The sequence below is a fragment of the Ascaphus truei genome, chromosome 15, assembly GCF_040206685.1.
Source record: "Ascaphus truei isolate aAscTru1 chromosome 15, aAscTru1.hap1, whole genome shotgun sequence".
Lineage (NCBI taxonomy): Eukaryota > Metazoa > Chordata > Amphibia > Anura > Ascaphidae > Ascaphus > Ascaphus truei.
Genome location: NC_134497.1, coordinates 45,703,947 through 45,730,145, shown reverse-complemented (window position 1 = coordinate 45,730,145; position 26,199 = coordinate 45,703,947). Strand labels below are relative to the sequence as shown.

The 26,199-nt window shown below is 46.0% G+C and overlaps 2 protein-coding genes across 2 annotated transcripts in view; both read left to right on the top strand.

Moving 5' to 3' along the window:
- EDEM2 (ER degradation enhancing alpha-mannosidase like protein 2) overlaps positions 1-13,942 on the top strand; it is a 42,155-nt gene extending 28,213 nt beyond the window's left edge. The window contains exons 8-11 of the mRNA XM_075572487.1: positions 1,991-2,115; positions 3,170-3,314; positions 8,458-8,579; positions 12,872-13,942. Coding sequence (XP_075428602.1) covers positions 1,991-2,115; positions 3,170-3,314; positions 8,458-8,579; positions 12,872-13,333 — 854 coding nt within the window. The 3' untranslated portion in view covers positions 13,334-13,942. The remainder of the gene's footprint in view (positions 1-1,990; positions 2,116-3,169; positions 3,315-8,457; positions 8,580-12,871) is intronic.
- Positions 1-26,199, top strand: part of LOC142466893 (uncharacterized) — a 659,285-nt gene that overhangs the window by 289,619 nt on the left and 343,467 nt on the right.

Sequence of the window (26,199 nt, the reverse complement as noted above, 5' to 3'; positions counted from 1 at the left end):
CTCCCCTTCACCCCCCCTTCACCTCTCCTCCACACACCCCCTTCACCTCTCCTCCACCCCCCCTTCACCTCCCCTCCACCCCCCCTTCACCTCCCCTCCACCCCCCCTCCCCCCCCCCCTTCACCTCCCCTCCACCTCCCCTCCACCCCCCCCTTCACCTCCCCTCCACCCCCCCCTTCACCTCCCCTCCACCCCCCCTTCACCTCCCCTCCACCTCCCACCCCCTTCACCTCCCCTCCACCTCCCACCCCCTTCACCTCCCCTCCACCTCCCACCCCCTTCACCTCCCCTCCACCTCCCACCCCCTTCACCTCCCCTCCACCTCCCACCCCCTTCCCCTCCCCTCCACCTCCCCCCCTTCGCACCACCTCCCCCTCCTTCCCACGTGGGAGCTGCCGGACGGGTGAGGGAGCTGCCGGACGGGTGAGTGAGCGGCCGGACGGGTGAGGGAGCGGCCTTCACCTCCCCTCCACCCTCCCCTCCACCCCCCCCTTCACCTCCCCTCCACCCTCCCCCTTCACCTCCCCTCCACCCCCCACCCCCTTCACCTCCCCTCCCCCCCCACCCCCTTCACCTCCCCTCCCCCCCCACCTCCTTCACCTCCCCTCCACCTCCCCCCCTTCGCACCACCTCCCCCCCCCTTCCCACGTGGGAGCTGGCGGACGGCTGAGGGAGCTGGTGGACGGCTGAGGGAGCTGCCGGACGGGTGAGGGAGCTGCCGGACGGGTGAGGGAGCTGCCGGACGGGTGAGGGAGCTGCCGGACGGGTGAGGGAGCTGCCGGACGGGTGAGGGAGCTGCCGGACGGGTGAGGGAGCGGCCGGACGGGTGAGTGAGCGGCCGGACGGGTGAGGGAGCGGCCTTCACCTCCCCTCACCCCCCTTCACCTCCCCTCCACCCCCCCCTTCACCTCCCCTTCACTCCCCTTCACCCCCCCTCCACCCATGTATACACATGTATACACACACACACATGTATACACACACACGTATACACACACACACATGTGTATACACACACATGTGTATACACACGTGTATACACACACAAACATGTTGTATACACACAATATATACATACACACATGTATACACACACACGTACACATACACACACACACACATGTATATATACACACACACACACACACACATACAATGTATACACACAAACATGTATACACACACACACTATCCCCAGCACCACCACATCAGCACACCGGTATCCCATGCCCCCCCAGCACACTGGCATTCTCGGCTCCCCGCCATTCCCAGCCCCCATCAACACCATCAGCACCCACACATCGCCACCTTTGCACCTCCCCCATCGGCACACCCACATCCGCACCCCCACATCAGCACCAAACCCTCCCAAATCAGCACACCGATACAATCACCATCAGTACAGCCACAGCAGCACTACCACCGCACGTGGACCACTCCCCACCCAAATGCCACACCCACACCACAAACATCCCGGGCAACGCCGGGGCTCTCAGCTAGTTTTAATTTAAAATCTATAAGATTTTTTAAATAATTTGTCAAAGTTCCCTTGTAGAAACTGAGCTGAGACCTGGGGGGAGGACTTCCTCTGCCTTCTCCCTTCTGTCTGCTGTCACTGTGTGTGCAACAAAAGTTTGCACAGGCAGAGCCCCCATACTCCTCCCCTTATATTTATTGGCTCTCTGATAAGGACGGGGTGGGATAAGGGTAAAGAAAACACTTCGTCATTCAGAAACAACTAAGAAATGCAACTTGTCATTCATTTCAAGAGAAACTACAGTAGCCCAAATATTTGTTATTAGCATGGTTAGATAACTTCCGTGAAGCTTCTTTTGGTACTGAGACGGATTGGCCATTTTTAAGCTGATTTTATATCTGTTTAAGGAAGGTGATGACACTGTTACGATGTTTACGATTTGTGGGTGCTAGTTGGGGTTACCCTTTTGGGCCAGGTCTTGCGTGTTCCAAAGACGTTCTCCTCTTCCTTCAGAATACAACAAGGCTATCCAGAACTACACCAAGTACGATGACTGGTACGTGTGGGTTCAGATGTATAAAGGGACGGTCTCCATGCCCGTATTCCAATCTCTGGAAGCTTTCTGGCCAGGATTACAGGTAACGTCGTAGTTTCAGTCGAGAGAAGACCTCTGTCCATCAAGTTTAACCTTTTTGTTACATTGTAACACGGGGCTCTCCAGCTAGGACTCCAAAGAGGTCAGATCTGAAGGGCAGTAACATTTGGAGTAGGACGGACTGCAACAATGTAATTTTGGATGCATTTAACGACTTAAAAATGACTATACTTTAATATTTAGCAAGACTTTTGTAAGCCAAGGTAATGTAAATAGATGATACTGTATGACGACAGTATCATCTATTTACATTACCTTGGCTTACAAGTGAATTTGTGTGTAAAATTGCACTTTCCTGCCTGAAAAACTACAATGAAATTAGATGGAGCAAAGAGTCCAAGGACCACTCCAAGTTGAAGAGCCCTTTTCTAACGGGATGAGATGCGTGTAGTCACTATACAGTATCTATATTCATCAGCGGAAGACACGCATAAAAAATACCCAGGGCAATATTTGCCGATTATGGGTCGTATGTGCAAAGAAAATGTCTAACCTCGGTAAACTTGCCATCGGATCAATAACCTGTCAATGTTTTATCATTATATATCTATATCTATATCTCAGATCTGTCCTTGGATCAATACCCTGCCAATGTTTTATCCTGATCAATAAGATCTCTCCCTGGATCCATATCCTGCCAATGTTTTATCCTGATAATCGGAGCTCTCCCTGGATCCATACCCTGCCAATGTTTTATCCTGATCAATAAGATCTCTCCCTGGATCCATACCCTGCCAATGTTTTATCCTGATCAATAAGATCTCTCCCTGGATCCATATCCTGCCAATGTTTTATCCTGATCAATAAGATCTCTCCCTGGATCCATATCCTGCCAATGTTTTATCCGGATAATCGGACCTCTCCCCGAGTTGGTGCCCCGTCCCTGTTTTATCCTATCCAGGCTGGATTAATTCTTCCTCTAGTAGAGGGTGAACACCATGTGAGCTCTTTGTGAGTTTGAGCAGGCCGTAACTCTATAAGAAATGAAATATATTATTTCCTTAAGGTAACAGTGAAATGATATTTGTTTCCTGCAGAGCCTGGTGGGGGATGTTGGAAACGCCATGAGAACATTCCATAATTATTACACGGTGTGGAAGCAGTTTGGGGGACTGCCGGAGTTTTACAATATTCCCCAGGGATTTACTGTGGACAAGAGAGAAGGATACCCGCTGCGGCCAGGTATATACAGTGTGATGTTTGTGTGTTATATACATTGTGTGTGTGTGTGTGTGTGTGTTTGTAATATATATATCGTCTTCAGCCCGGGTCTCCCCACAGCTGGATGAAGCCTCCCCAATGATCTCCCAGGTACTTCGGTTGCATCCTCTGTTCTCCAAGTCGCTCCAACACATTTTCTAATTCCCTCTTCCCATCTTACTTTTGGTAATTATCTTGTTTTTTTTATATCCCTTGGAATCCAGCCGAACACCAAATCTGTCCAACAATAGTCATTTCTCCCTGTGATATGTCTGGTCCACCGCCATTTTAATTTCTTCAACCATGTAATGATGTCACAGACTTTAGTTTTGGTTTTGAACCCATCCATTCTTTTCCTTGTCTCATCGGGTAACACCCAGCATGCATCTCTCTATACTTATTTGATTTTGTCTGAAGCTTCTGAATTGTGTTTGCAGTTAGGGTTCAAGTTTCACATCCATACATGAGCGTGGGCAGGATACACTGGTGAAACACTTTCCTTTTGAGGCACAGTGGATTGTCTTGTTTCTTCCAAATGCGCTCCATCCCATCTTCATTCTCCTATTAAATTACTCAAGTATCCGTTCATCTTGATTCTTTTTTCTCCTCAATTCAATGTCTTGAAGCTTTGGTGACACGGTGTCTCCATGTCGCGCTCCCCTTGCTGATCCTTATCTTGCTTGTATCTTCATGTAATCTAATGGCGGGGCATTCTAATAAATGTTCTTTATAATATCAATCGGTGCTTCTTCAACACTTTCCCTTCTTAATGCATTTAAAATCGCTGAGTTGTAGACACAATTAAATGCTTCTTCATAATCTACAAATCCTAACATGAGGTAGATCGTATTCAATACTTCATTGTACGACTTGGATGTGGTCTGTTGTGTTGTATCCACTGCAGAATCCCACTTGTTCCCTAGGCTGGGCCAAATCCAGGATCTGTTATTACCGAGTATCTTCGAGACAACCTTGTTAGGCTGCAGCCATGGTGAACGTGACGGCGCGCAGGAGGGCGCGCGCGGCGCGATCACATAGATGTGCCTCTGAGGCCGTCTATAGAGTGCGCGAACGGGAGCAGAGGTGCCGGCACTCGCGATGCAGGAGGGAACAGAAAAATCTGTGCAGCCGGGTCACGTAAGCGGTTCGCCCAATGAGGGTGAACCAGCTCTGTGATGTCACAGCCACGCCCCCTCGTCACGCCTCTCCGTCTCCACAGACACAGATCTCTCCTGCTGCAGGCTGCGGGGAGAAGCCGAGTGAACGCTTGCGCCCTCTCCAGCGTTCGTCATGGCCGCAGCCTACGGGATTGGAAGTAGACTGGTTGGTCTGTAGTTCTTGAGGTTCTTTGTCTCCTTTCTTGTGCATGAGGATAGCTATGACATGCCTCCAATACTCTGGAATTTCCCTGTTCTTCAAGCAGCAAATAACTATTGCACCTGAGGAAGGGAGATCCCCAAAACGTGCGTTTGTAACCGGCAAATAAAACCGTTTATTATGCTATAATGTCTGGTGTAAGACTTTATTACAATAGTGCGGCAAGAAGATATCCAGCCCCAACTTCTTCAAGCAGCATGTGAAGAGTTTTGCAAGGATTGTCTCTACTTTTTCCGCAGCTTCTTTCAGAACGTCCGTTATAATTCCGTCTCCCCCGGGAGCTTTCCCATTTTTCACATGGATGTTATCGCCTTTGCCACTTTTGGAAGGATACATGATACATCATTGGTGGTTGCTTCTCACACTTCCACTACTGGATTATGCCCCGGTGTTATCTGTATTCGCGTATAATTTCACGTAGAAGTCCTCAACTCTCTCCATGATAAATTCATCGTCTTTTATTCTTGATCCGCAGTCTTGTTTGAGTACAATGATTTGCTTCTTCCCAATCGTGTCACTGCTTTGTCTTCTTTAAGCTTTCGTTCTCTTCGTTTGGTCTTCCTCACCATATCACAGTTGCATTTCTTCACATCTTCAGTTATACGTTTGCGTGTTGTCTCGCACAGCTCTGCATTTTCAGTTCATGATCTTGCGTTTTGGGATTGCTCCATTCCTTGTTGTTTCCTTAATCACTGCTTTGTCTCATCAGATATTTTCTTAGGCCTCGGCCATGTTATCTGCTTGCGTGCTGATGCGCGCTGAGGCTCAGGGAAAGCGGGTGCTTTCCCTGGCCTTGCGGTTGCTTGCCCTGCGCGCCGTCAGGGGGCGGGCCGGGGCGGGCCAGTTACGTCACGGAGCTGGTTCGCCCTCATTGGGCGAACCGCTCACGTGACCGGCCCTGCGCTCCGGCAAGCGCTTGATTTTTAAAATCTGCTAAGACCTACGCTTCCGCGCGCTTGCGAAAGCGTAGGCGAGCCCCTACTAAAGCCGCTCTAATTGCGGCTGTAGGGGCTCAGTGGCAAGCATGAGCGAGCTTCAGCAAGCAAGCAGGCAACATGGCCGAGGCCTTATCCTGTTTTTTGTTAGCGATAACTCACCGTTGCGTTTTCAACTACAATCTTAATAAGTTCTTCATAATTGTTTAAAGTGTCCCCACGCATTTCGGGCAAGCTGTAGCAATATTTCCGCTCTAGTTGAAAATCTCTCCCCGTATTCTTGAGGTTCTTGATGTTGATTAATAATGAAGAAAGAAAGAAAGAAACCGGAATGTTTCTATTTTCGCATTCGGAGGTCATTTGCAGCGAACCAATCAGTGATCATTCCTTGTGTCAAAACAGGTGAGGACAGTTCAGTCTTCAATCGTGTTACTTGTTGGCTAGGATATCATCAACTTCATTCTTTAATCCATTGGGTCCGTTCCACGTCCCGTTTCTATTTGGATTCTTCTGGAAGAATGAATTCAAGATGTAAAAGTTTTCACATTCTGCAAATTCTCCAATCTGTCTCCACATTTGTTCCTGTTAGCGTAACCACACTTACCAACAGATGCTTTGTCTTTCTCATGGGCGCCAATTTTTGCATTGGAATCTCCCATAACGATCTTTAGGTGACAATTTCCTTTGTTGTTAAGTTGCTTGATTTCACGGTAGAAATCTTCTACTCATTGTGTGCATGACTTGTGGGAGCATACGCTTGGATTATTTAAGCCTTCATCTCTTTGTCAACTGAATCACAATTCTTGCTGCTTTTTCCGATGAGCTTTCAAACTCTCTTGTTAACGATGAAGCCTACCGCACTGATTCTTCCATTTTTCTTTACCTCCGTAATAGAACCGAGCTTTTGAACTCAATGAGGCCTTTATCTTTTCTTCTTGCTTCACAAAGGCCAACAATATCCCATTTTAATTTTCATGTCCGTCTTCCAGTTCTTGCAGTGCTGCTTCACTGGAGACAGTCCGACAGCCGGACTTCAATATACATCTATTCAACGTGTTTGTGTGTGTGTGTGTGTGTGTGTGTGTGTGTGTACGTTATATGAACCCCAATTATAATGACAGAAATTACATTGTTTTTCTATTAGAACCTTCTTGATTCAAAACCAGTCTTTTCTTAAATATCCAATAGGGTTTATATTCACCAATTCCATGTCTTTTGAAACAAAATGGTGTATGAATTAGACCAGCAATGAGTAATTAAGAGTCCGGGTATGTGCAAAAGTAAGTGAAACCCTGGTTTTGTCAGCTAAATTAAAGATCATTAGAATCTGGTGTTTAAACAATTAGTTCTACAGGGTTGAGTTTGGGATGCCCCACCCTATATAAAGATCAGAAACCTTTTTGCGTTTGGTCTTCACCATACAGGTGTGTGGAAACACGTCATGCCACGATCATAAAAAAATCTCTTGAGGACCTCAGAACAGCAGTTTTTGATGCTCATCAGTCTAGAAAGGATTTGGGACTCCACCAATCCTCTGTCAGACAATGTACAAATGGAGAAAGTTCAAGACCACAGTCACTCTACTCAGGAGCGGTCGTCCTACCAAAATCTCTCCAAGAACAAACCGGCAAATCATCCAGGAAGTTACAAAGAACCCCTGAGTATCATACAAGGATCTGCAGGCCACTCTCGTCTTGGCTAATTTGAGTGTTCATGACTCAACTATCAGAAAAAGACTGAAGAAGAATGGTGTTCATGGCAGGATAGCCAGGAGGCAACCACTGCTCTCTAAAAAGAACATTGCTGCCAGTCTGAAGTTCACCAAGGAGCAGACACATAATCCACAAGACCTCTGTAACAATGTTCTTTGGACAGACGAGTCAAAGGTAGAACCTTTTTGGCCTCAATGAGAAACGTTACGTTTTGGCAAAAACCAAACGCTGGTTTCGAACAAAAGAACCTTAACCGTCAAGCATGGTGGTGGGAGTTTGATGGCTTGGGGCTGCTTTGAATTCTGCATTGTGTCAGAAGATTTTAGAGCAGAATGTCAGGCCACCCGTCCATGAGCTGAAGCGAAAGTGGGTCATGCAGCAAGACCATGATCCTAAACATACAAGCAGATCTACAAAAGAATGGCTGCAGGAGAAGAAATTCCTCATTTTAGAATGGCCGAGAAATTTCAGACCTAAAACCCATTGAAAAGTTTTCAGGACCTGAAGTGAGCTGTCCATGCAAGGAACCCCTCATATGTCACTGAGCTGAAGCAGTTCTGTAAGGAGGAATGGCCTTAAATTCCTGAAAACTGAAGTGAGACTGACCAGCAGTTACAGGACACGCGCAGTTGAAGTCATTGCTGCTCACAGGGGCGCCACCAGGTACTGAATGTAAAGGGTCACACACTTTCTCACACACAGATATTGAATGTGGAATTATTTGTGGATACATAACTGTTGAAAAGTATCATGTTTTAGTGTCATTTGTTTGATCGGGTTATCTTTATCTATTATTAGGACTTAGATTAAGATCTAATAACATTTTAAGGTTGAAATGTGTTAAAATCCTAAGTGGTTCACAAGCTTTTTTTCTCACCACTGTGTATATATCTCTATCTCTCTCAGGTGTTAAACTGTCTAATGAAAAAGGAACCGAGAGTTGCCATGTTCTACACACATTATAGAAAACAACAATTTCAAACATTTTTGTACAGCTTTTGCACGAGCGGGTTAAGGAAATCCAGAGAGAGCCGTTTACCGACGGGAAGCGCGCGTCTGCTGTGGCTGCGTTAACGCTTCCTTTTCCTCTGTGTCTTTCAGAACTTATAGAGAGCGCGATGTATCTGTACAAAGCCACCAAGGACCCAACGCTGCTCCAAATGGGAAGAGACGCTGTGGAATCTATTGAGAGGATCAGCAAAGTGGATTGCGGATACGCTACTGTAAGTCCTGGCGCCCCGCAATATCAGGGCGGGAGGTCATAGGGTGCCCCACTGAGGAATCGGTTACGGGAACACAGCTGGTGGTTGTCATGGGTTTCCGTTGAGAGATTCTGCATGCAGGAACGAATAGCAAGCAGGGTAATGAATGCAGACATACTCTCACTAGAGGCTAAATGGTGGTTTCTCACACACACACCGTGACCTCAGACTCCAACTGTGGTAGTGTGGGAACTGGTGCCCATCGGATACAGCAGTGACTTGCTATTTTAACAATTTGGTATATATAATTCTGGTTAAGGACGTCCCTTTGACTATATTACCTACCGAGGCTAGTATATATTTTGAGTAACATGCCAAAGGGTGTTTAATCAAATCAACTCGGGTCCATCGGGCTGTTCCACTTACTCCACACTTGTTTATGCTCACTACCATCCACTAGAAGGCATTTAATTTGTGTTTATGAGCTGCAGCCTGCCCCCCCCCCCTTTTTAGGGCTTCCCAGACATTCACAAACATTATCACAAAGGTGCATGCTGTGATCAGTAATTAAGCTATTGCAGTGTATATGTCTGGCTGTCTGTCTGTACAGTATGTATGTATGTACAGTATGTATGTACAGTATGTATGTACAGTATGTATGTACTGTATGTATGTATGTACTGTATGTACAGTATGTACTGTATGTACAGTATGTACTGTATGTACAGTATGTACTGTATGTACAGTATGTATGTATGTACAGTATGTATGTATGTACAGTATGTATGTATGTACTGTATGTACAGTATGTATGTATGTACAGTATGTATTTGTTTGTTTTGGTAATCCTCCTGGAAACAATATACACCTTGCTAGATTCCTCTCATACTAGAACTATTGCATTATAACATAGTTGCTCTCATACACGGTTTGCTGTAGTTGCTAAATTGCAACAATTGGGCCGCGATTATAGTAGCCACAGTGGATGTCAATGATAGCGGCCACAGTGCGCGCGGTCGCGATGCAGAGCAACCGCGCGGCACATTTTTCAAGCTACCAATCATGTCATTTTTTTCTTGCGACGGCCGCGTCATGTGAGCAGTTCAGCCAATGAGGGCGAACCAGCCTGGTGACGCGTCCGCCACGCTTCCCCAATCAATCCATCGCAGGGCACCCATAGATTCGGGTGACAAGCGCGCGCCTATTATGATCTCGGCCTTACTGTAGCAATCTACAAACCACTGAATCTCTGGGTACATTCTTGGCAATTTGTGGGAGGGAGGGAGGGAGACACATATACACATACACACATACACACATACACATACACACATACATACACACACGCATATACACACATACACACATATACACACACACACACACACACACATACACACACACACATAAGCACACATACACACGCACACACGCACACATACACATACGCACGCACACATGCGCACACACATGCGCACACACATGCGCACACACATGCACACACACATGCGCACACACATGCGCACTCGCGCACGCGCACACACACACACACACACACACATACACACACACACACACACACACATACACACACACACACACACACACACACACACACACACACACACACATATATACACACACACACACACACACACACACACACACATACACACACACACACACACACACACACATACACACACACACACACACATACACACACACATACACACACACATACACACACACATACACACACACATACACACACACACACACACATACACACACACATACACACACACTGGATGACCGAACCCGCAGGGATTCACTTTCTAGTTTTTGATGTGTAATTATGTCCACAGTTTGACCAACATATCTTATTTTAGGTGCAATTAAGAAGTACCAGCATCTTGATTAAAAGTTGAATATTAATACTATCCTTTCCTGCGTGGTGTGCACCATATACAGTATATAGGATTTCTCTCTCTGCATACTTCTTTAGTATACCTATATGGTCATTAAGGAACCCCAAGTCTTAATGATGAAATCCTATATACTGTAGGACCAATGTCGCCTAATGGCACGGACAGGTTTCGTGGGTCCCAGTTTGTTGGGTTAATTGACGCCTTCCTGAAGGAAAGATCGATATTAAGGCTACCAAAATGTGGAAGGCTCCACTCGGACAGGCTTTCATCAGCCAGCAACGTAAGCAAGTAAGGAGCAGCTCTACAAATGGTATACGTGAAAGTACCTGTTTGGTGATCTTCTGCCAGGTGCAATCCCATGAAACCGGCAGGAAACGATCTTTTGTAAACCGGTTTAACAATCGAATTGATTTTCTTAAACAAATGTGACCGTGCTAAAAGCAAGTGCAAAACAGAAGAGAGGTCCCTGCTTAGCCTCGTAGTTACTTGCTAGAGGGGTGGGTGCTATCGGGGAAAGGTACATATGCAGAACACGGAAGGAAGAGAATCCCTGTTGATGCACACTCTACTAATATTGAAAATAAATAAATACGTTTTATTAGACGCAGAAACACAAATGTCCATTTAAACCTCAACACAACGGCCGTGTGATAAGTGAGTATATTCTATTCTCAGGTAAGGAGTTAATCATTCAAACCCTTGTGGTTGGCTATCATGGCGCAGTCTTCAATACTACTCGCCAAGAAGGGGTTAATGGATAATGCCCCAGAGGTGAGCTGTAGTGTTACAATCCTCTTGCTGCTATGTGGCTTGAAAGGATCGCTGTTGCTCATTGGCATAATGATATGCTAATACAACACAATCATATGTTATACACACGGGGGACGGATAAACTCTGGTCACAGATAACTGTCCAAGATGCACTGTTTTTAAGTAAACACTTGCCTACTTTATTCAATGTAATATCGCCGGAAGAAGAGATCAGTGTATCTCGAAAGCTCGCACAAATAAAAGCATTTCGTTAGGCAACGAAACGGTATCGCGTGTGCGTGTGTATATTATATGTCTCACTGTTAGGTTAATGGTTCAGAATTTGAACCAGTAGAATACTATAACCTTGCGTTCACTTCCATGTATATAAAACCTGAATAGTGCTGGATTGGGTTAAAGGTCCCCTAATAGCAGATTTATAATCCAAATGCCCTTAGTTCAGCAGTGGGAACATGTCAGCAGGAAGAGTGTTGAAATCACCAAACCCCATGTAGTAACCACTTCCCACTTCTATCAGGTGTATTTTTGCCTTAATTAATTTCCATATTAGTAGAGGAGTGTGCATCAGCAGGGATTCTCTCTCCTCCGTGTCGTGCGAAAAGCACATTGCGTTTCTCAGGGGCCTGGAAAAGGGGAGCGTTTGCCCATCAAGTTTTTTCCTTACCCTTATCCCATCCTGTTTTTATAATGGATCCAACAAAGATAGGGGGAGAGGGTTTTTTTTGCCTGGGCAAACTCTTGTTGAACATACAAGAATATCGGATAAAGGGAGAAGGCGAAGGAACTTGCACCCCTCCCAATTCTCAGCACACCGTGTTTAGAAACATATTAACAAATGATTAAAACATATTTATCGCTATTGGATTTTGGTAATAAAGGCATCAGTCACCCAGGCATAACCACCTAAACATGACACTGCCATTACTACACTTTACCCCTAGGATGGACTGGCCCCTTAACCATGTCACTGTCATTAGTACACTTTGTTCTTAGGAGGGACTGACCCCTTAACCATGTCACTGTCATTAGTACACTTTGTTCTTAGGAGGGACTGACCCCTTAACCATGTCACAGCCATTAGTACACTGTGGCCCTAGGAGGTACTGACTCCTCTGAAATCGGGAGGTTTACCTGATGGGTCTTGTATAAGAGAGCTCGTTTTCTATTCTGATATGTGGGATTGCACTTATCAGCTACTGTACCATCAGCCTTGCTACATACTCGGGATGATAATTTGGCAGCATCGATGGCATTGCGAGAGGATATCTAAAAGATTGCTTTGATAATGTTCATTGACTTGTGGTGGGAAACCCATGTATCCTTTCCGATCCTTCTGGCACCCACAGTGCAGAAGAGTTTGTGGTTATGCTGAAGGTGAGGTCATGACACTCTTAATCAGGTGAGGGTCTCTGTAATGGGACATGGGTGACACTCTGGTCCTACAAAGCTTCTGGAATTCTTGAGGTTGAGGAAGTACATACAAGATGTTACACACCCAAGCGAGTTCACTTTATCACAGATGCAATATATGTTGCTAAAGAGGATTGGGGGAACCACCGTTGAATAGCTCAGTTCTTTGAAATGAACCAGTGTTATATTCTTGTCTCGTAGGTCAAAGATGTCAGAGATCACAAGCTAGATAACCGCATGGAGTCCTTTTTCCTGGCCGAGACCATCAAGTATCTGTACCTGTTGTTTGACCCTGATAACTTCATCCACAATGAAGGCTCACACTTTGACATGGTGGTGACGCCCTATGGGGAGTGTGTCTTGGGGGCAGGAGGCTACATCTTCAACACTGAAGCCCACCCCATAGACCCCGCAGCCCTACACTGCTGTAAGAGGGACACTGAGGAGCAGTGGGAGGTGGAGGACTTGGTGAGGGAATTCTTCTCTGTCAAGAAGAGGACAGAGAAGGCTAAGAGAGGCGCCACTAAAGATGAGGAGCAACGGCAAACTTCAGCTTCCAGCTCACAAAACCGAACGAGAAGCAGAAGGACCTCCCTCCTTAGCTGCCCCAGCCAACCGTTTAGCTCTAAACTTTCGATCCTTGGCCAAGTGTTCCTGGATTAATTCTGCCCAGGTCAACTTTACTCCCGTCACTCTACACCACTCGTCTCTCTTTGGTCCTCTCGACACCCATCTGAACATTGGATACATTTGGATTTGCTTTGGGCAAATCCAGGGCAAAGCCCCACAGGTTCACCAGACCGCATCTGCGTATTGAGTAGACATGAATACAAGTACAACGCAGTGTTTTCCGAAGACCCATCCACCGCTTTTCAGGTGTCCCTGTCCTTGATTTGCACTTGCTTGGTAATCATTTTGAACTTTAGTTTTGAATGTTTCTATTTTTGTCCTCAGTTTCTTTCTCTGGAGAAGCAAAGGGTCAGGAGCGCACTCTCATCCGGGTTCTTTCTCTGTGCCTTCATCTCCTTATTTCCTCACAGAATGTGGAGTAAGGATCAGGGGGGAGGGAGGGTCACAGCATGTGGAGTAAGGATTGGGGGGTGGTCACAGCATGTGGAGTAAGGATTGGGGGGTCAGAGTATGTGGAGTAAGGATCAGGGGGTCACAGCATGTTTACTGAGGATCTGGGAGGTCACAGCATATTGAGTAATTATTAGGGGTGTCAGCATTTTGAGTAAGAATCTGGAGTCACAGCATATTGAGTAAGGATCGGGGGGGGGGTGTCACAGCATATTGAGTAAGGATCGGGGGGGGTGTCACAGCATATTGAGTAAGGATCGGGGGGGTGTCACAGCATATAGAGTAAGGATCGGGGGGGGTGTCACAGCATATAGAGTAAGGATCGGGGGTCTCTCTCTTCTCTTCGTTTTTCTCTAGTTCAGTGTTTCCCAGCTCCAGTCCTCAGGGAACCCCAACAGGTCTTAGGGATATCCCTGCTCCAGCACAAAGGGCTCAGTCAAAATGACTGAGCCGCTGATTGAGCCACCTGTGCTGGAGCAGGGATATCCTTAAGACCTGACCTGTTGGGGTTCCCTGAGGACTGGAGTTGGGAAACACTGAACTAAGGAGATGGTCTCACGTTGGAAATCCAGTCACATGAAGCCCGTTAAATATTCTTTTAATTTTTTTTCCCTTTCTCATCCTGGTCGACTCGTGGAATCATTCAGTCGTTTTCTGTGTTGGAAAAATGTTGATGTAAATATTTTTTATCTCTGAGGCTCGCTAACGACGGTTTTGTAAAATAAAAACAATTTAACAATGGAAGTTGATTTCCTTTAATCTTGCCACACTGAAAGCAAAAATGTGACTGTTTTTTTATTTTTTGCAAATGAATAACTTGAATGTTTGTCAGTGAAGTGTTTTCTTTAGTCTTTGCCCACCCTGTCCTTATCAGAGAACCAATAAAGATATGGGGAGTAGAGGGGGGGGGGCTCTGCCTGTGCAAACTCTTGTTGAACACACAGTGACATCCGACAGAAGGAGCAGGCAGAGGAGATCACAGCTTAGCGTGTGTACATAAGGCCGCGATTATAGTTGCGGCGTGTGCCCGCGATTGACGTCACGCGAAACATGCACGGAGGCTGTAGGGCGATGGGGAGGCGTCGCCAGACTGGTTCGCCCTCATTGGCTGAGCTGCTCCCGTGACGCGGCCGTCGTACGAAAAAAACAAATTCAATTGTATTTGTATTTTCAAAAGTCGCCCGCGCGGTCGCTCTGCAGCGCTTGCGCGCACTGTGAGTGGCCTCTCGGGAACACACATTTATACTCGCGTGCACACACGCCGCAACTATAATCGCGGCCTTATAACTTATAAAATACTTCTAAGTGTCAGATTTGGGTAAAAGAGGCATCAATCACCAGATGTAACCCCCTAAACATGTCACTGCAATTAGTACACTTTGCCCCTAGGAGGGACTGACCCCTAAACATGTCACTGCCATTAGTACACTTTGCCCCTAGGAGGGACTGACCCCTTAACCATGTCACTGCCATTAGAAAACTTTGCCCCTAGGAGGGACTGACCCCTTAACCATGTCACTGCCATTAGTACACTTTGCCCCTAGGAGGGACTGACCCCGTAACCATGTCACTGCCATTAGTACACTTTGTCCCTAGGAGGGACTGACCCCTTAACCATGTCACTGCCATTAGTACACGTTGTCCCTAGGAGGGACTGACCCCTAAACATGTCACTGCCATTAGTATACTTTGCCCCTAGGAGGGACTGACCCCTTAACCATGTCACTGCCATTAGTACACTTTGTCCCTAGGATGGACTGACCCCTAAACATGTCACTGCCATTAGTACACTTTGTCCCTAGGAGGGACTGACCCCTTAACCATGTCACTGCCATTAGTACACTTTGTATTGTGGGACTGACCCCTTTGAGAGGGATTGTCATAACGTGTCTTTTAGGATCATGAATCATAGGACTGTGCTCCTATTTGCCTCCGTATGCGTCAGGTTGTGATTTCAGGGATGTCAGTAGGAGGAGATATAGGGAACAGTTATATGGGGTATTAGGAGGAGTTATAGGGAGTTGTTTATATGGGGCAATAAGAGGAATTATTGGGAGCCATTATATGGGCAATAGGAGGAGTTATTGGGAGCCATTATATGGGGCAATAGGAGGAGTTATAGGGATTGGTCAAATGGAGCAATAGGAGAAGTTACGGCCTGGGTACTGAGGTGGCATTCGGTGCCCAAGATGGGCATACTGCCTGCAGAAAGAGCTTGTTAAAAGGCCCGACGGGCCCACAGGAGATGGGTAGCACGAGAAAGACAGCACCAAATTAGTGGGCAGAGGCAGCTGGGGAAGCAGCACAAGATTTATAGCCAAAGGACCCAAGTGGATATACAAGATGCACGGTATGTAATGTGTGAGGCTGTGTCTAAAGGATAATAAAGCTGCTCTTTAAATGAGTAAAGATCCTGGTGCCCATCATTGCATTGCCCACGCCCGGCCCGCACGGATCCAGCACCCTGACAAGACTATCTGATGGAAACGCCTGAAGAGCCAGGCAAGGAGGGTTATATACAATCACGCACAACACATGGGATGTAACCAATTCTGCATCTTTACCTTTAGGTTTCTTTCTCCGTTCTATGATGTCAGAAACCTCCATATCTCATCATCTGCAGAAAATATAGGAAACTTGCGAATAGGGTTGCCAGGTTGCTTCTCCAAAAATACTGGACACAATGGTGAAAGGTGTGACGTGCGACACACAAAAACAGCTCTCACCTCTCCATGCCGTTTCCTCCTCTCCTTGGCCCCACCCCCAGGCTCCTGACACCACCTCCTGATTGGCTGCTGCTGGGTAATGCAGCCAATCAGGATGAAGGAAGCTGCCCAAACCCTATGTCCAGAGAGGTAATCGCGGTATACACATACAGTTGTGTGAAAAAGAAAGTAAACCCTCTTTGAATTCTATGGTTTTACATATCAGGACATAACAACAATCATCTGTTCCTTAGCAGGTCTTATAATTAGGTAAATACAACCTCAGATGAACAACAACACATGACATATTACACCGTGTCATGATTTATTTAACAAAAAATAAAGCCAAAATGGAGAAACTGTGTGAAAAACAAAGTACACCGTTACTGCTTCCATAGGAGTTAAGATGCTAAGTAGCGGACAGGTGCTGCTAATCAAATGCCCTTGATTAATTGATCATCAGCAAGTGTGACCACCTCTATAAAAGCCGAAGTTTTAGCAGTTTGCTGGTCTGGAGCATTCAGGTGTGTGTTAACACAATGCCAAGGAGGAAAGACATCAGCAATGATCTTAGAGAAGCAATTATTGCTGCCCATCAATCTGGGAAGGGTTATAAGGCCATTTCCAAATAATTTAAAGGGGAAAGAAGACAAGAGAACACACAATATAAGTGCATATGTATGGGAAATTGAGATAAGGCACGTAGTAATGTCTTGGCTCGTGTGTAAGAGAGATGGGAAAAAGCTACAAGCTCCGACAACAGACTACGAGTGGGTGAAGGAGACAAGAGAAAGGGATGGGGGAGCACTGGTGGAAGGGTAGAATACAGCCTGAAATAGGCGTGCAATACTCTGAGGCAATATAGTGGAGGCTATAGGTGTAAAATAATTTTTAACACTCACACGGCCTTGTGCAAATGCTGTCGCATCAAGGTATCTTTAGGTCTTCTTTTTCTGTCTTCTAGATTCTTTCGCCGCTTTGCGTCTGCGTTCTTCTCCTTCTTTTTTGGTGTGGTCTCACCCTCGGAATAAATACATATAAATGTGAACAGAATATATAGGCAATAGATGATACTATCAGGAATAAAATCAGGGTAGGGATATAAATGGTTGAAATATAAAACACTCACACTGGCATGTGTGCGTGCACTCTAAGGGATGGTATCTTGGTCTCCAGGGGGCAGTTCCGCTTCTCTAATATTGAGTTAAAGATCTAAAATCAAAAGCATAACTCAGTGTCAGGTGAAGGCAAATAAAAATCAAAGTATTACTACTCACACGGCCAAGTGTGAGTGCACACTTGGAAAAGGTATCTTTTGTTGCTCCTCCTGTCGTCCCCAAATGGGAAACGTCAACTGGTTCTGATGGTGATTTCTCACTCCCCAATGGGTAAAAAGGGTTCTAAGCCCAGAAAGTCAAGGCCAGGGTCTTTATTCAAGTTGAAAAATTAAAAAGAACAACAAAACACAGCTAACTCAACCAGTGAGTTACGCTGTGGATAAGGTAAAAAGCCAGTCTATAGGGAATATAATGCAGGACTCTTGGTACTGCAGCTGAACTCCCTCCGCGTCCGGGGGATTTTGAGCTACGCGTTTCGCCCTATGGGCTTCCTCTGGCTCCGTAGTTAGAGAGTCTAACTACGGAGCCTGAGGAAGCCCATAGGGCAAAACGCGTAGCTCAAAATCCCCCAGAAATGTTGACCTTTTCCAGCCACCGTCGGGAGTGGGACACGGGAAGTGCAGCGCTACATCCGGACGCGGAGGGAGTTCAGCTGCAGTACCACGAGTCCTGCATTATATTCCCTATAGACTGGCTTTTTACCTTATCCACAGCGTAACTCACTGGTTGTAGCTATGTAGCTATTCCCCATCTCTTATAACCCATCACATCGCTGACTGTGCCTTTGAGGGGGGATCCTGACCACACTCATTCCATACGGGTAGCAGCCCTATTTGCAAACCGCCTTTTATTCATCTACATCTTGTGAGTAGGCTGGACACAAGAGCCAAGATATTACTACGTGCCTTATCTCAATTTCCCATACATCTGCACTTATATTGTGTGTTCTCTTGTCTTCTTTTCCCTTACATACTCCTCCTGGATTATTTGAGAATTACCTTACATCTTGGAACCCGTGAAACAGGTCCCACCAGAGGGTTTGAGCTGGGATATTAGATTAACATATTTTCATTATCACTATTTTTTATTTATGTGATTTTTATTAGTTCTACACATTCAATTTTTTATTTTCACATCTAAGTTGTTCGCGCCTTTATACATTCAAGACAGTTGCCAATCTTCCCAAGAGTGGACGTCACAGCAAATTCAGCCCAAGGCCAGATCGTGCAGTGCTCAGAGAAATTGCAAAAAAATCAAGAGTTACATCTCAGACTCTACAGGCCTCCGTTAGCATGTTAAATGTTAAAGTTCATGGCAGTACAATTAAAAAATGACTGAACAAGTATGGTTTGTTTGGAAGGGTTGGCAGGAGAAAGCCTCTTCTCTCTAAAAAGAACATGGCAGCACGGCTTAGGGTTGCAAAGTTGCATCTGAACAAACCACAAGACTTCTGGAACAATGTCCTTTGGACAGACGAGACCAAAGTGAAGATGTTTGGCCATAAGGCACAGCGCCACGTTTGGCGAAAACCAAACACAGCATATCAGCACAAACACCTCATACCAACTGTCAAGCACGGTGGTGGAGGGGTGATGATTTGGGCTTGTTTTGCAGCCACAGGAATTGGGAACCTTGCAGTCATTGAGTCGACCATGAACTCCTCTGTATACCAAAGTATTCTAGAGTCAAATGTGAGGCCATCTGTCCGACAGCTAAAGCTTGGCCGAAATTGGGTCATGCAACAGGACAATGATCCCAAGCACACCAGCAAATCTACAACAGAATGGCTGAAAAATAAAAGAATCAAGGTGTTGCAATGGCCCAGTAAAAGTCCAGACCTCAACCCGATTGAAATGCTATGTCTGGACCTTAAGAGAGCTGTGCATAAACAAATGCCCACAAATCTCAATGAACTGAAGCAATGTTGTAAAGAAGAGTGGGCCAAAATTCCTCCACAACGATGTGAGAGACTGATAAAGTCATACAGAAAACGATTACTTCAAGTTATTGCTGCTAAAGGTGGTTCTCCAAGCTATTGAATCATAAGGTGTACTTAGTTTTTCACACATGGCTTCTCCATTTTGGCTTTATTTTTGTTAAATAAATCATGACACGGTGTAATATGTCATGTGTTGTTGTTCATATGAGGTTGTATTTACCTAATTTTAAGACCTGCGAAGGAACAGATGATTGTTATTATGTCCCGATATGTAAAACCATAGAATTCAATGAGGTTGTACTTTCTTTTTCCCACAACTATACATGTCAAGTATTACCTCCATTTTTTTACTGGACAGAATGTCCAAATACAGGACAGCCCTGTTCAACACTGGACACCTGGCAACCCTACCCGCAAAAGTCGAGGGTCTCGTCTCACCTCCGACAGGCACCCCTTCTCCGCTGAAGGAATTCGCTCTCCGACCCCCGGGGCCACACAATGGTACTTAGCCCCCACTTGTCAACCTCTTTGGCAGGTTCCCCTCTCCCCCTCAACAAGTTGTCCGGGACCCAGGTCACGCTTAACAATAAAGGAGTGAACGACTGAAGAATCACACGGACACAGGGGCTTTTTATTTATATCTTTTCTCTCTCTCTCTCTCTCTCTCTCTCTCTCTCTCTCTCTTTTCCTCTCTCTCTCTCTCTCTCTCTCCCTCTCTCCTGCACGCACCGACCCTCCCACAAGGATTTCCGCGGCCTGTAGTTTCCCTTTCTGAGCTCTGGTGGAATTCCTGCTGCATTCTTACATAAAAAGACTACAACACCCAGCATTCCTTGCAGTAGGGAAATCCGACCAACAACAGTTACAGTTTGTCGATGGCATTAAGTGTGTGAATAGCACAATGTTACAGATTTATTTTGTATTCAATGTATTATTTAAAAAAATAAAAAAATTAAATTTTACATTTTAATACTATTTTCCATCCACAAATCTTACTGACTTTGACTTAGACTATGACTTACTGACTTTGGTCCTTGAAGATCAACAACTCAGTATTTAGTACCCACGTGTGAAAACCCTTAGCTTATAAACTTTAATTAAGTAGAAACAGCCGTGTTAGTCCAGTTGCGATAAATAAATGAATACTTCCGAATTAGGTGATACCTTTATTTATTTTTTTAGAACATTGGCATTTTTTATTGCATTTTCCAAAATACAAAACATTTCACAGTAGAAGGTGGCGGCCCTGACTGTAACCCGCTGTACGGGGTGTGCAACACACTCACACTGCCCCGTCCGGTTCATCTCCAGTGTGCAATGGACATGCGACTCGTGATGGACATAGGATCAGCCAATAGCAAAGGCTGTGGAAGAGGTGGGACTAAAGTGAGAGGAGCCTGTAAGAGGGGCTGGCAGAGCACAGGAGGGGAGATCTGCACAAGTCTGAGAGATCTCAGGACTGATTGTAATTAACCCGGGGCCAGTCTATGTCCCCTCCGCAGAGAGCGAGTGCTGAATGGAGAGAGAACTAAGCTTGGAAGGAGGCCCAGTGGATCACCTGAGTGAGAGCAGCACGGAGGGAGGAGCACCATCAGAGGGGGCCCTCCAGGGCGTCCATCTAAAGTTGTACCGAAGCGTTTGCGAAGTACAGACCTGCTACACTTATCCTTATTAACGAGCTCCAACGATGTGCCGGCACCAGCATACTGGCCTTGATACCCACGATTGGGTGCCAAACACCGATGCAGGATTTAGGGGGCATGTTATGCAATGTATGTAGTGATCCTTAGTTAAGGATCACAAGGTACCGGAGTATTCATCTATAACTACTTTATAAATACGGTTATATTATAAACATTACTGTAGTCTGTCTTCCGTTATCTGACCTAACACAAAATAAGAGGGTTACAAAACTAACACCAAAAAAAGACATTTAGCTCTATTGGTCCCTTATTTTATATAAAAAAGGAAAAAAGAAGGTAGAATGATACATTTTATTAGACCAATAATAGCTTTCGGCAGACTCCTTAAGCTGGCGCCCAGTGTGGGACCTGGATGTGACCCTGCTAATTTCATTACTATTCCCACTGAATCTCACTGTAAATGAAGATAATGTCACTACAGTTGGTACAGATTGTCACGTATGACACCCCCTGCGAGCACGCGACCTGCATATGGGACAAGGGCTAATAATCACGCTCGCAAGCTGCCCCACTCTTCACCTTCGCAAAGGTCCCTCAAATGAGTTAACATCTCTCCTCCATCCGTCCCAATATACCACCACCACGAACCGCACACGGGTGAGCACGTGACTTAGATATGCGACCAGGGTTAATACACACGGCTACTCTAGCCAACTCACCTTTCGCCTGTGCACAGTACCTCCGATAAGTTAATATTAACCCCTTACACAATTGCAATCATATCTATACACTGCCACCACCATATGTCATATGTTTTCTCACAGAGAGGTTACTGGCAAGAGAAGATGAGATAGCCCGAATTTGGTCCCAAATACACCTCTGTTAACATCTCATTTTCATAATCTTTGCTTAGACTTAAATATTCTTTCTTCCCATGTAAACCAACACACACAAAATCCAAGGGGAGCATGGGGAGGAAACAAAAAATATTTAAGTGCAGCAAAATGGCAATGTGGAAAAAAGGCTTTTAAATGACTTGGCTCTATTGAATTGACTACTTACAAGATGTAAGAGTCAAATAGGCAGGGTTGACTCAAACAGGCAGTGGTAGATGTGTGGTGCAGTTATCATCAGAGTAGTTCAGGTCCTCAGGATGAAGTGCCCCAATATTGAGAGAAAGAAACTGGCATAGCACAGATCACTCAAGGTAAAAAAGCTTTTATAACACTAAAAAGAATGTACTCACATTCTAACAGTTAAAAACGGGCATGTCACACTGCATTAGTGTAGGAAGACTTTAGCCAGCTGGCTCACCGTCCCGCAACGTTCCCCACTCCTCCGCCTTGGCCTCCGGTCAGCTGTTACACTGCTCCGACTGGAGTCTGACGAAGCCGACGGTAACACGTGACGAAACGCGTAGAGTGGGAGTCTCATCCAGAGCGGAGCATACAGCAGAGAAGTTGCAGGGAGATCCAGCCCTTACCGAGCGGCGAAACCGGAAGTGACGTCAGACGCCAGTCGGAGCAGTGTAACAGCTGACCGGAGGTCAAGGCGGAGGAGTGGGGAACGTTGCGGGACGGTGAGCCAGCTGGCTAAAGTCTTCCTACACTAATGCAGTGTGATATGCCCGTTTTTAACTGTTAGAATGTGAGTACATTATTTTTAGTGTTATAAAAGCTTTTTTACCTTGAGTGATCTGTGCTATGCCAGTTTCTTTCTCTCAATATTGGGGCACTTCATCCTGAGGACCTGAACTACTCTGATGATAACTGCACCACACATCTACCACTGCTGTTTGAGTCAACCCTGCCTATTTGACTCTTACATCTTGTAAGTAGTCAATTCAATAGAGCCAAGTCATTTAAAAGCCTTTTTTCCACATTGCCATTTTGCTGCACTTCAATATTTTTTGTTTCCTCCCCATGCTCCCATTGGATTTTGTGTGTGTTGCTGTTACTGTGGGGGAAGAGTGAAGACTACCCCTTCCAGTGGGTTCCAGAGCAGGGGGCGAAACTGTATTTATTTAATATTATCACTTTTTTCACTTATTTAAGTATATCATTTAGTCACTTACTATTAGTGTTCACTTTTTATTTGTTTGCGCCTGTGTTCACTTTACCATTATACAATTCCCATGTAAACCACACAAACCCTGTCGTAAATCAGCTGTGAGATTGATGGTTTTACGACAGAGAAAAAAAAACTCCTTCCAAAGACATTTGAATCTGTGCCTCAGGATACACAGGCAGTCCTCGGTTATCCGACACAATGCGTTACTCAAAAAGGCGTTGGATAGCGAAACGTTGTAAAGCGAAACACGTTTTCCTATAGGAACACTGTTTAAATGAAAGGTTCCGTTCCTGGAGGCATTTTTAACACTAAAATACACCAAATATTTTACGCAGGCAATAAGATATGCAGCACACACATAAATTATATACTGTATTATACATATAATATAACATAATAAATAATATATTTTATAGTATAATATTATATAGTATAATATATTATATATATATATATATATATATATATATATACACACTCTTACGACGCTTTGCAACGTTGTTTATGTGTATGTGTGTATATATACATACACACATAAACAACGTTGCAAAGCGTCGTAAGAGCGTTTGATAAGCCGTTTTGGCGTTGTAAAAATGAACATAGATATGCATTGCATAACGTTGGATAAGCCATTCGTTATAAAGCGAAGCGTTGTAAAACGAGGACTGCCTGCACCCGCATTCATAACTTCACATCTGTAATACTTACACACACGTGAGATACATTAATAGATTCAGGCGCTCATGGCGGACGTAACAAAAACAAACATGACCATCTTAATCCTAAATATAAGCGACAAATGAATATCTGTCCCTTATTATCTCTTACATACAGTGGGTGATTTCAGAATATGGCATTTTGTGACACGATTACAGATTTGCAATTTGTCATTTCTTATTAGGCAGAGGAGATGACATGACAGGATATTCTAATTTTTAATAAAGTCACTCTCATATTGAATATTTTATTAGCCGCGCCCCCTGGCCATCCATAAACCCCTTCCAGAGAATTCTATGAAAAACCTTTTGCTTATGTCAGAGTCCCTGTCTGTCAGAACATATGTCCTTATCTCTAGAAAATATCAGTTTTTACCACTAGGCCTTCAAAAGGTGACAACATACCATAAACCCTCTCTTTGTACTTTTCGCACCCGACTTCAATCAAGCCCCTTTGAAGCTCCCACACATTCATGACAAAACAGACCCCACATTTTGTATTTTCAATGTCAAACTGTAGCCCATTAACCCCTTAAGCACCAGAGGGATTAAAATACCTAATAGCTCATGATATTATAATGACACAGATGTTATAAACACTTGCAAAATGGTGAAGTATAATTATTTTCAAATCTTTAAATGTATCTGAAATGACATTATAAGAAGCTTGTGGCCCTTCTAGTTCTAAATGTTTTCTGATCTGGTCCTTTTGGGGAACTGGTAGAATCCTGGTTTACAATGTCCAAGCTTTTCAACCTCAGAGGGCTCTTCTGCAGATACCTTCTGGGGTCTTCTTCATACCTGCACAACCCAGTGAGGTTTCAGTGTACACTGTAATCATTTTTTCGACTCTTTTTAACCATTAGTTAGCCCTCTCTCTTCTTCCCCCTTCCTGCTCTTCTCTCCCCTACCCTTCCCCTCTTCTTTATCCCTCCTCTTATCCACCTCCTCATCTCCTCTCCCCCCTCTTCCCCTTCACCCCCTCTTTCGCCCTCCTCTTCCCCCTTTCCCCCCCTCCTCTCCCTGTTCTTCCCTTCCTCCTCTTCCCCCCACCTGGCCCCTCCTCTACCCCCTCCTCACCCATTCTCTTCCCCCCTCCCTCATCCCTCCTCCCCTCCACGTCTCTGCCTCCCCCTCTCTTTCTCTCCCCTCCCGCTTTTCCTCTCTCCCCTCCCCATCTCGCTCTCTCCACTCCCGTTTCCTCCCCTCCTTCTTCCCCCCTCCCTTATCTTCCCTTCCCCCTCTCTCCCCCTCTCTCTCGACTTCCCTCTTCCCCTCCCTCTCCCCCCATCTCCACTCCCCCTCCACCCCTCTCCCCTTTTACCCCTCTCGTCTCTCTCCCCCACCCCTTCTCTCCTGCCTCTCTCCTCCATCCCCTCTCCTCCATTCTCTCCCACCCTCCACTTTTGTCTCACCCTCTCTCTCCCACCTTCCCCCTCACTTCTCCCCCTATCCCCAACTCCCCCATCCCCAACTCCCACCTCCCCCTCCCTCCTCCCTCCCCTCCCTTTCACATCTCATTCCCCCTATCCTCTTCCCCCCTCTCTCTCCTCCCTTCCCCCACATCTCCTCCCCCTCTTTCTCGCCTTCTCCCTCCCTCTCTCCCCCTCTCCGCTCCCCCTCTCTCCCTTCACCTCTCCCTCTCCTCCTTCTCTCCCCTCGCCCTACCTCTCCCCCTTCTCTCCCCTCGCCCTCTCTCCCCCCTTCCTTTCTCCCCCCCAATCCCCCTCCCTCTCCCTCATATCCCCTCACTATCCTTCTCCCCCTCTCTCCTACCTCTCCCCCCTCCCCTTGCTCTCACCCCCAATCTCTCTCCTCCCCCCGCTCCCCTCATGTCTACTACTCCCCTTCCCCTCTTTTTCTCCCCCCTCCCTCTCCCCCTTCCTCACTCTCTCCCTCCCCCTTCCTCCCTCTCCCCCATCCGCCCTCTCCTCCTCTTTCCCCCTCCCCTCTATCTCCCCTCCTCTCTACTACTCCCCTCTCCCTCTTTCTCCCCTCACCCTATTTTTCTCACCCCTCTTCTCTCCCTCTCCCTATTCCTCCCACTCCACCTTCCTCCCTCTCCCCCTTCCTCCCTCTCCTCCTCCCCTCTATCTCCCCTCCCTCCCCCATTCTCTCTCCCCCATTCTCTCTCCCTCCCCCTTCCTCCCTCTCCCTCCCTCCTCCCTCCCCCTTCCTCCCTCTCTCACTCCCTCCCCCTCTCCTCCTCTTTCCCCCTTCCTTCTATCTCCCCTTCTCCTCCCTCCCCTCCCCCCTCT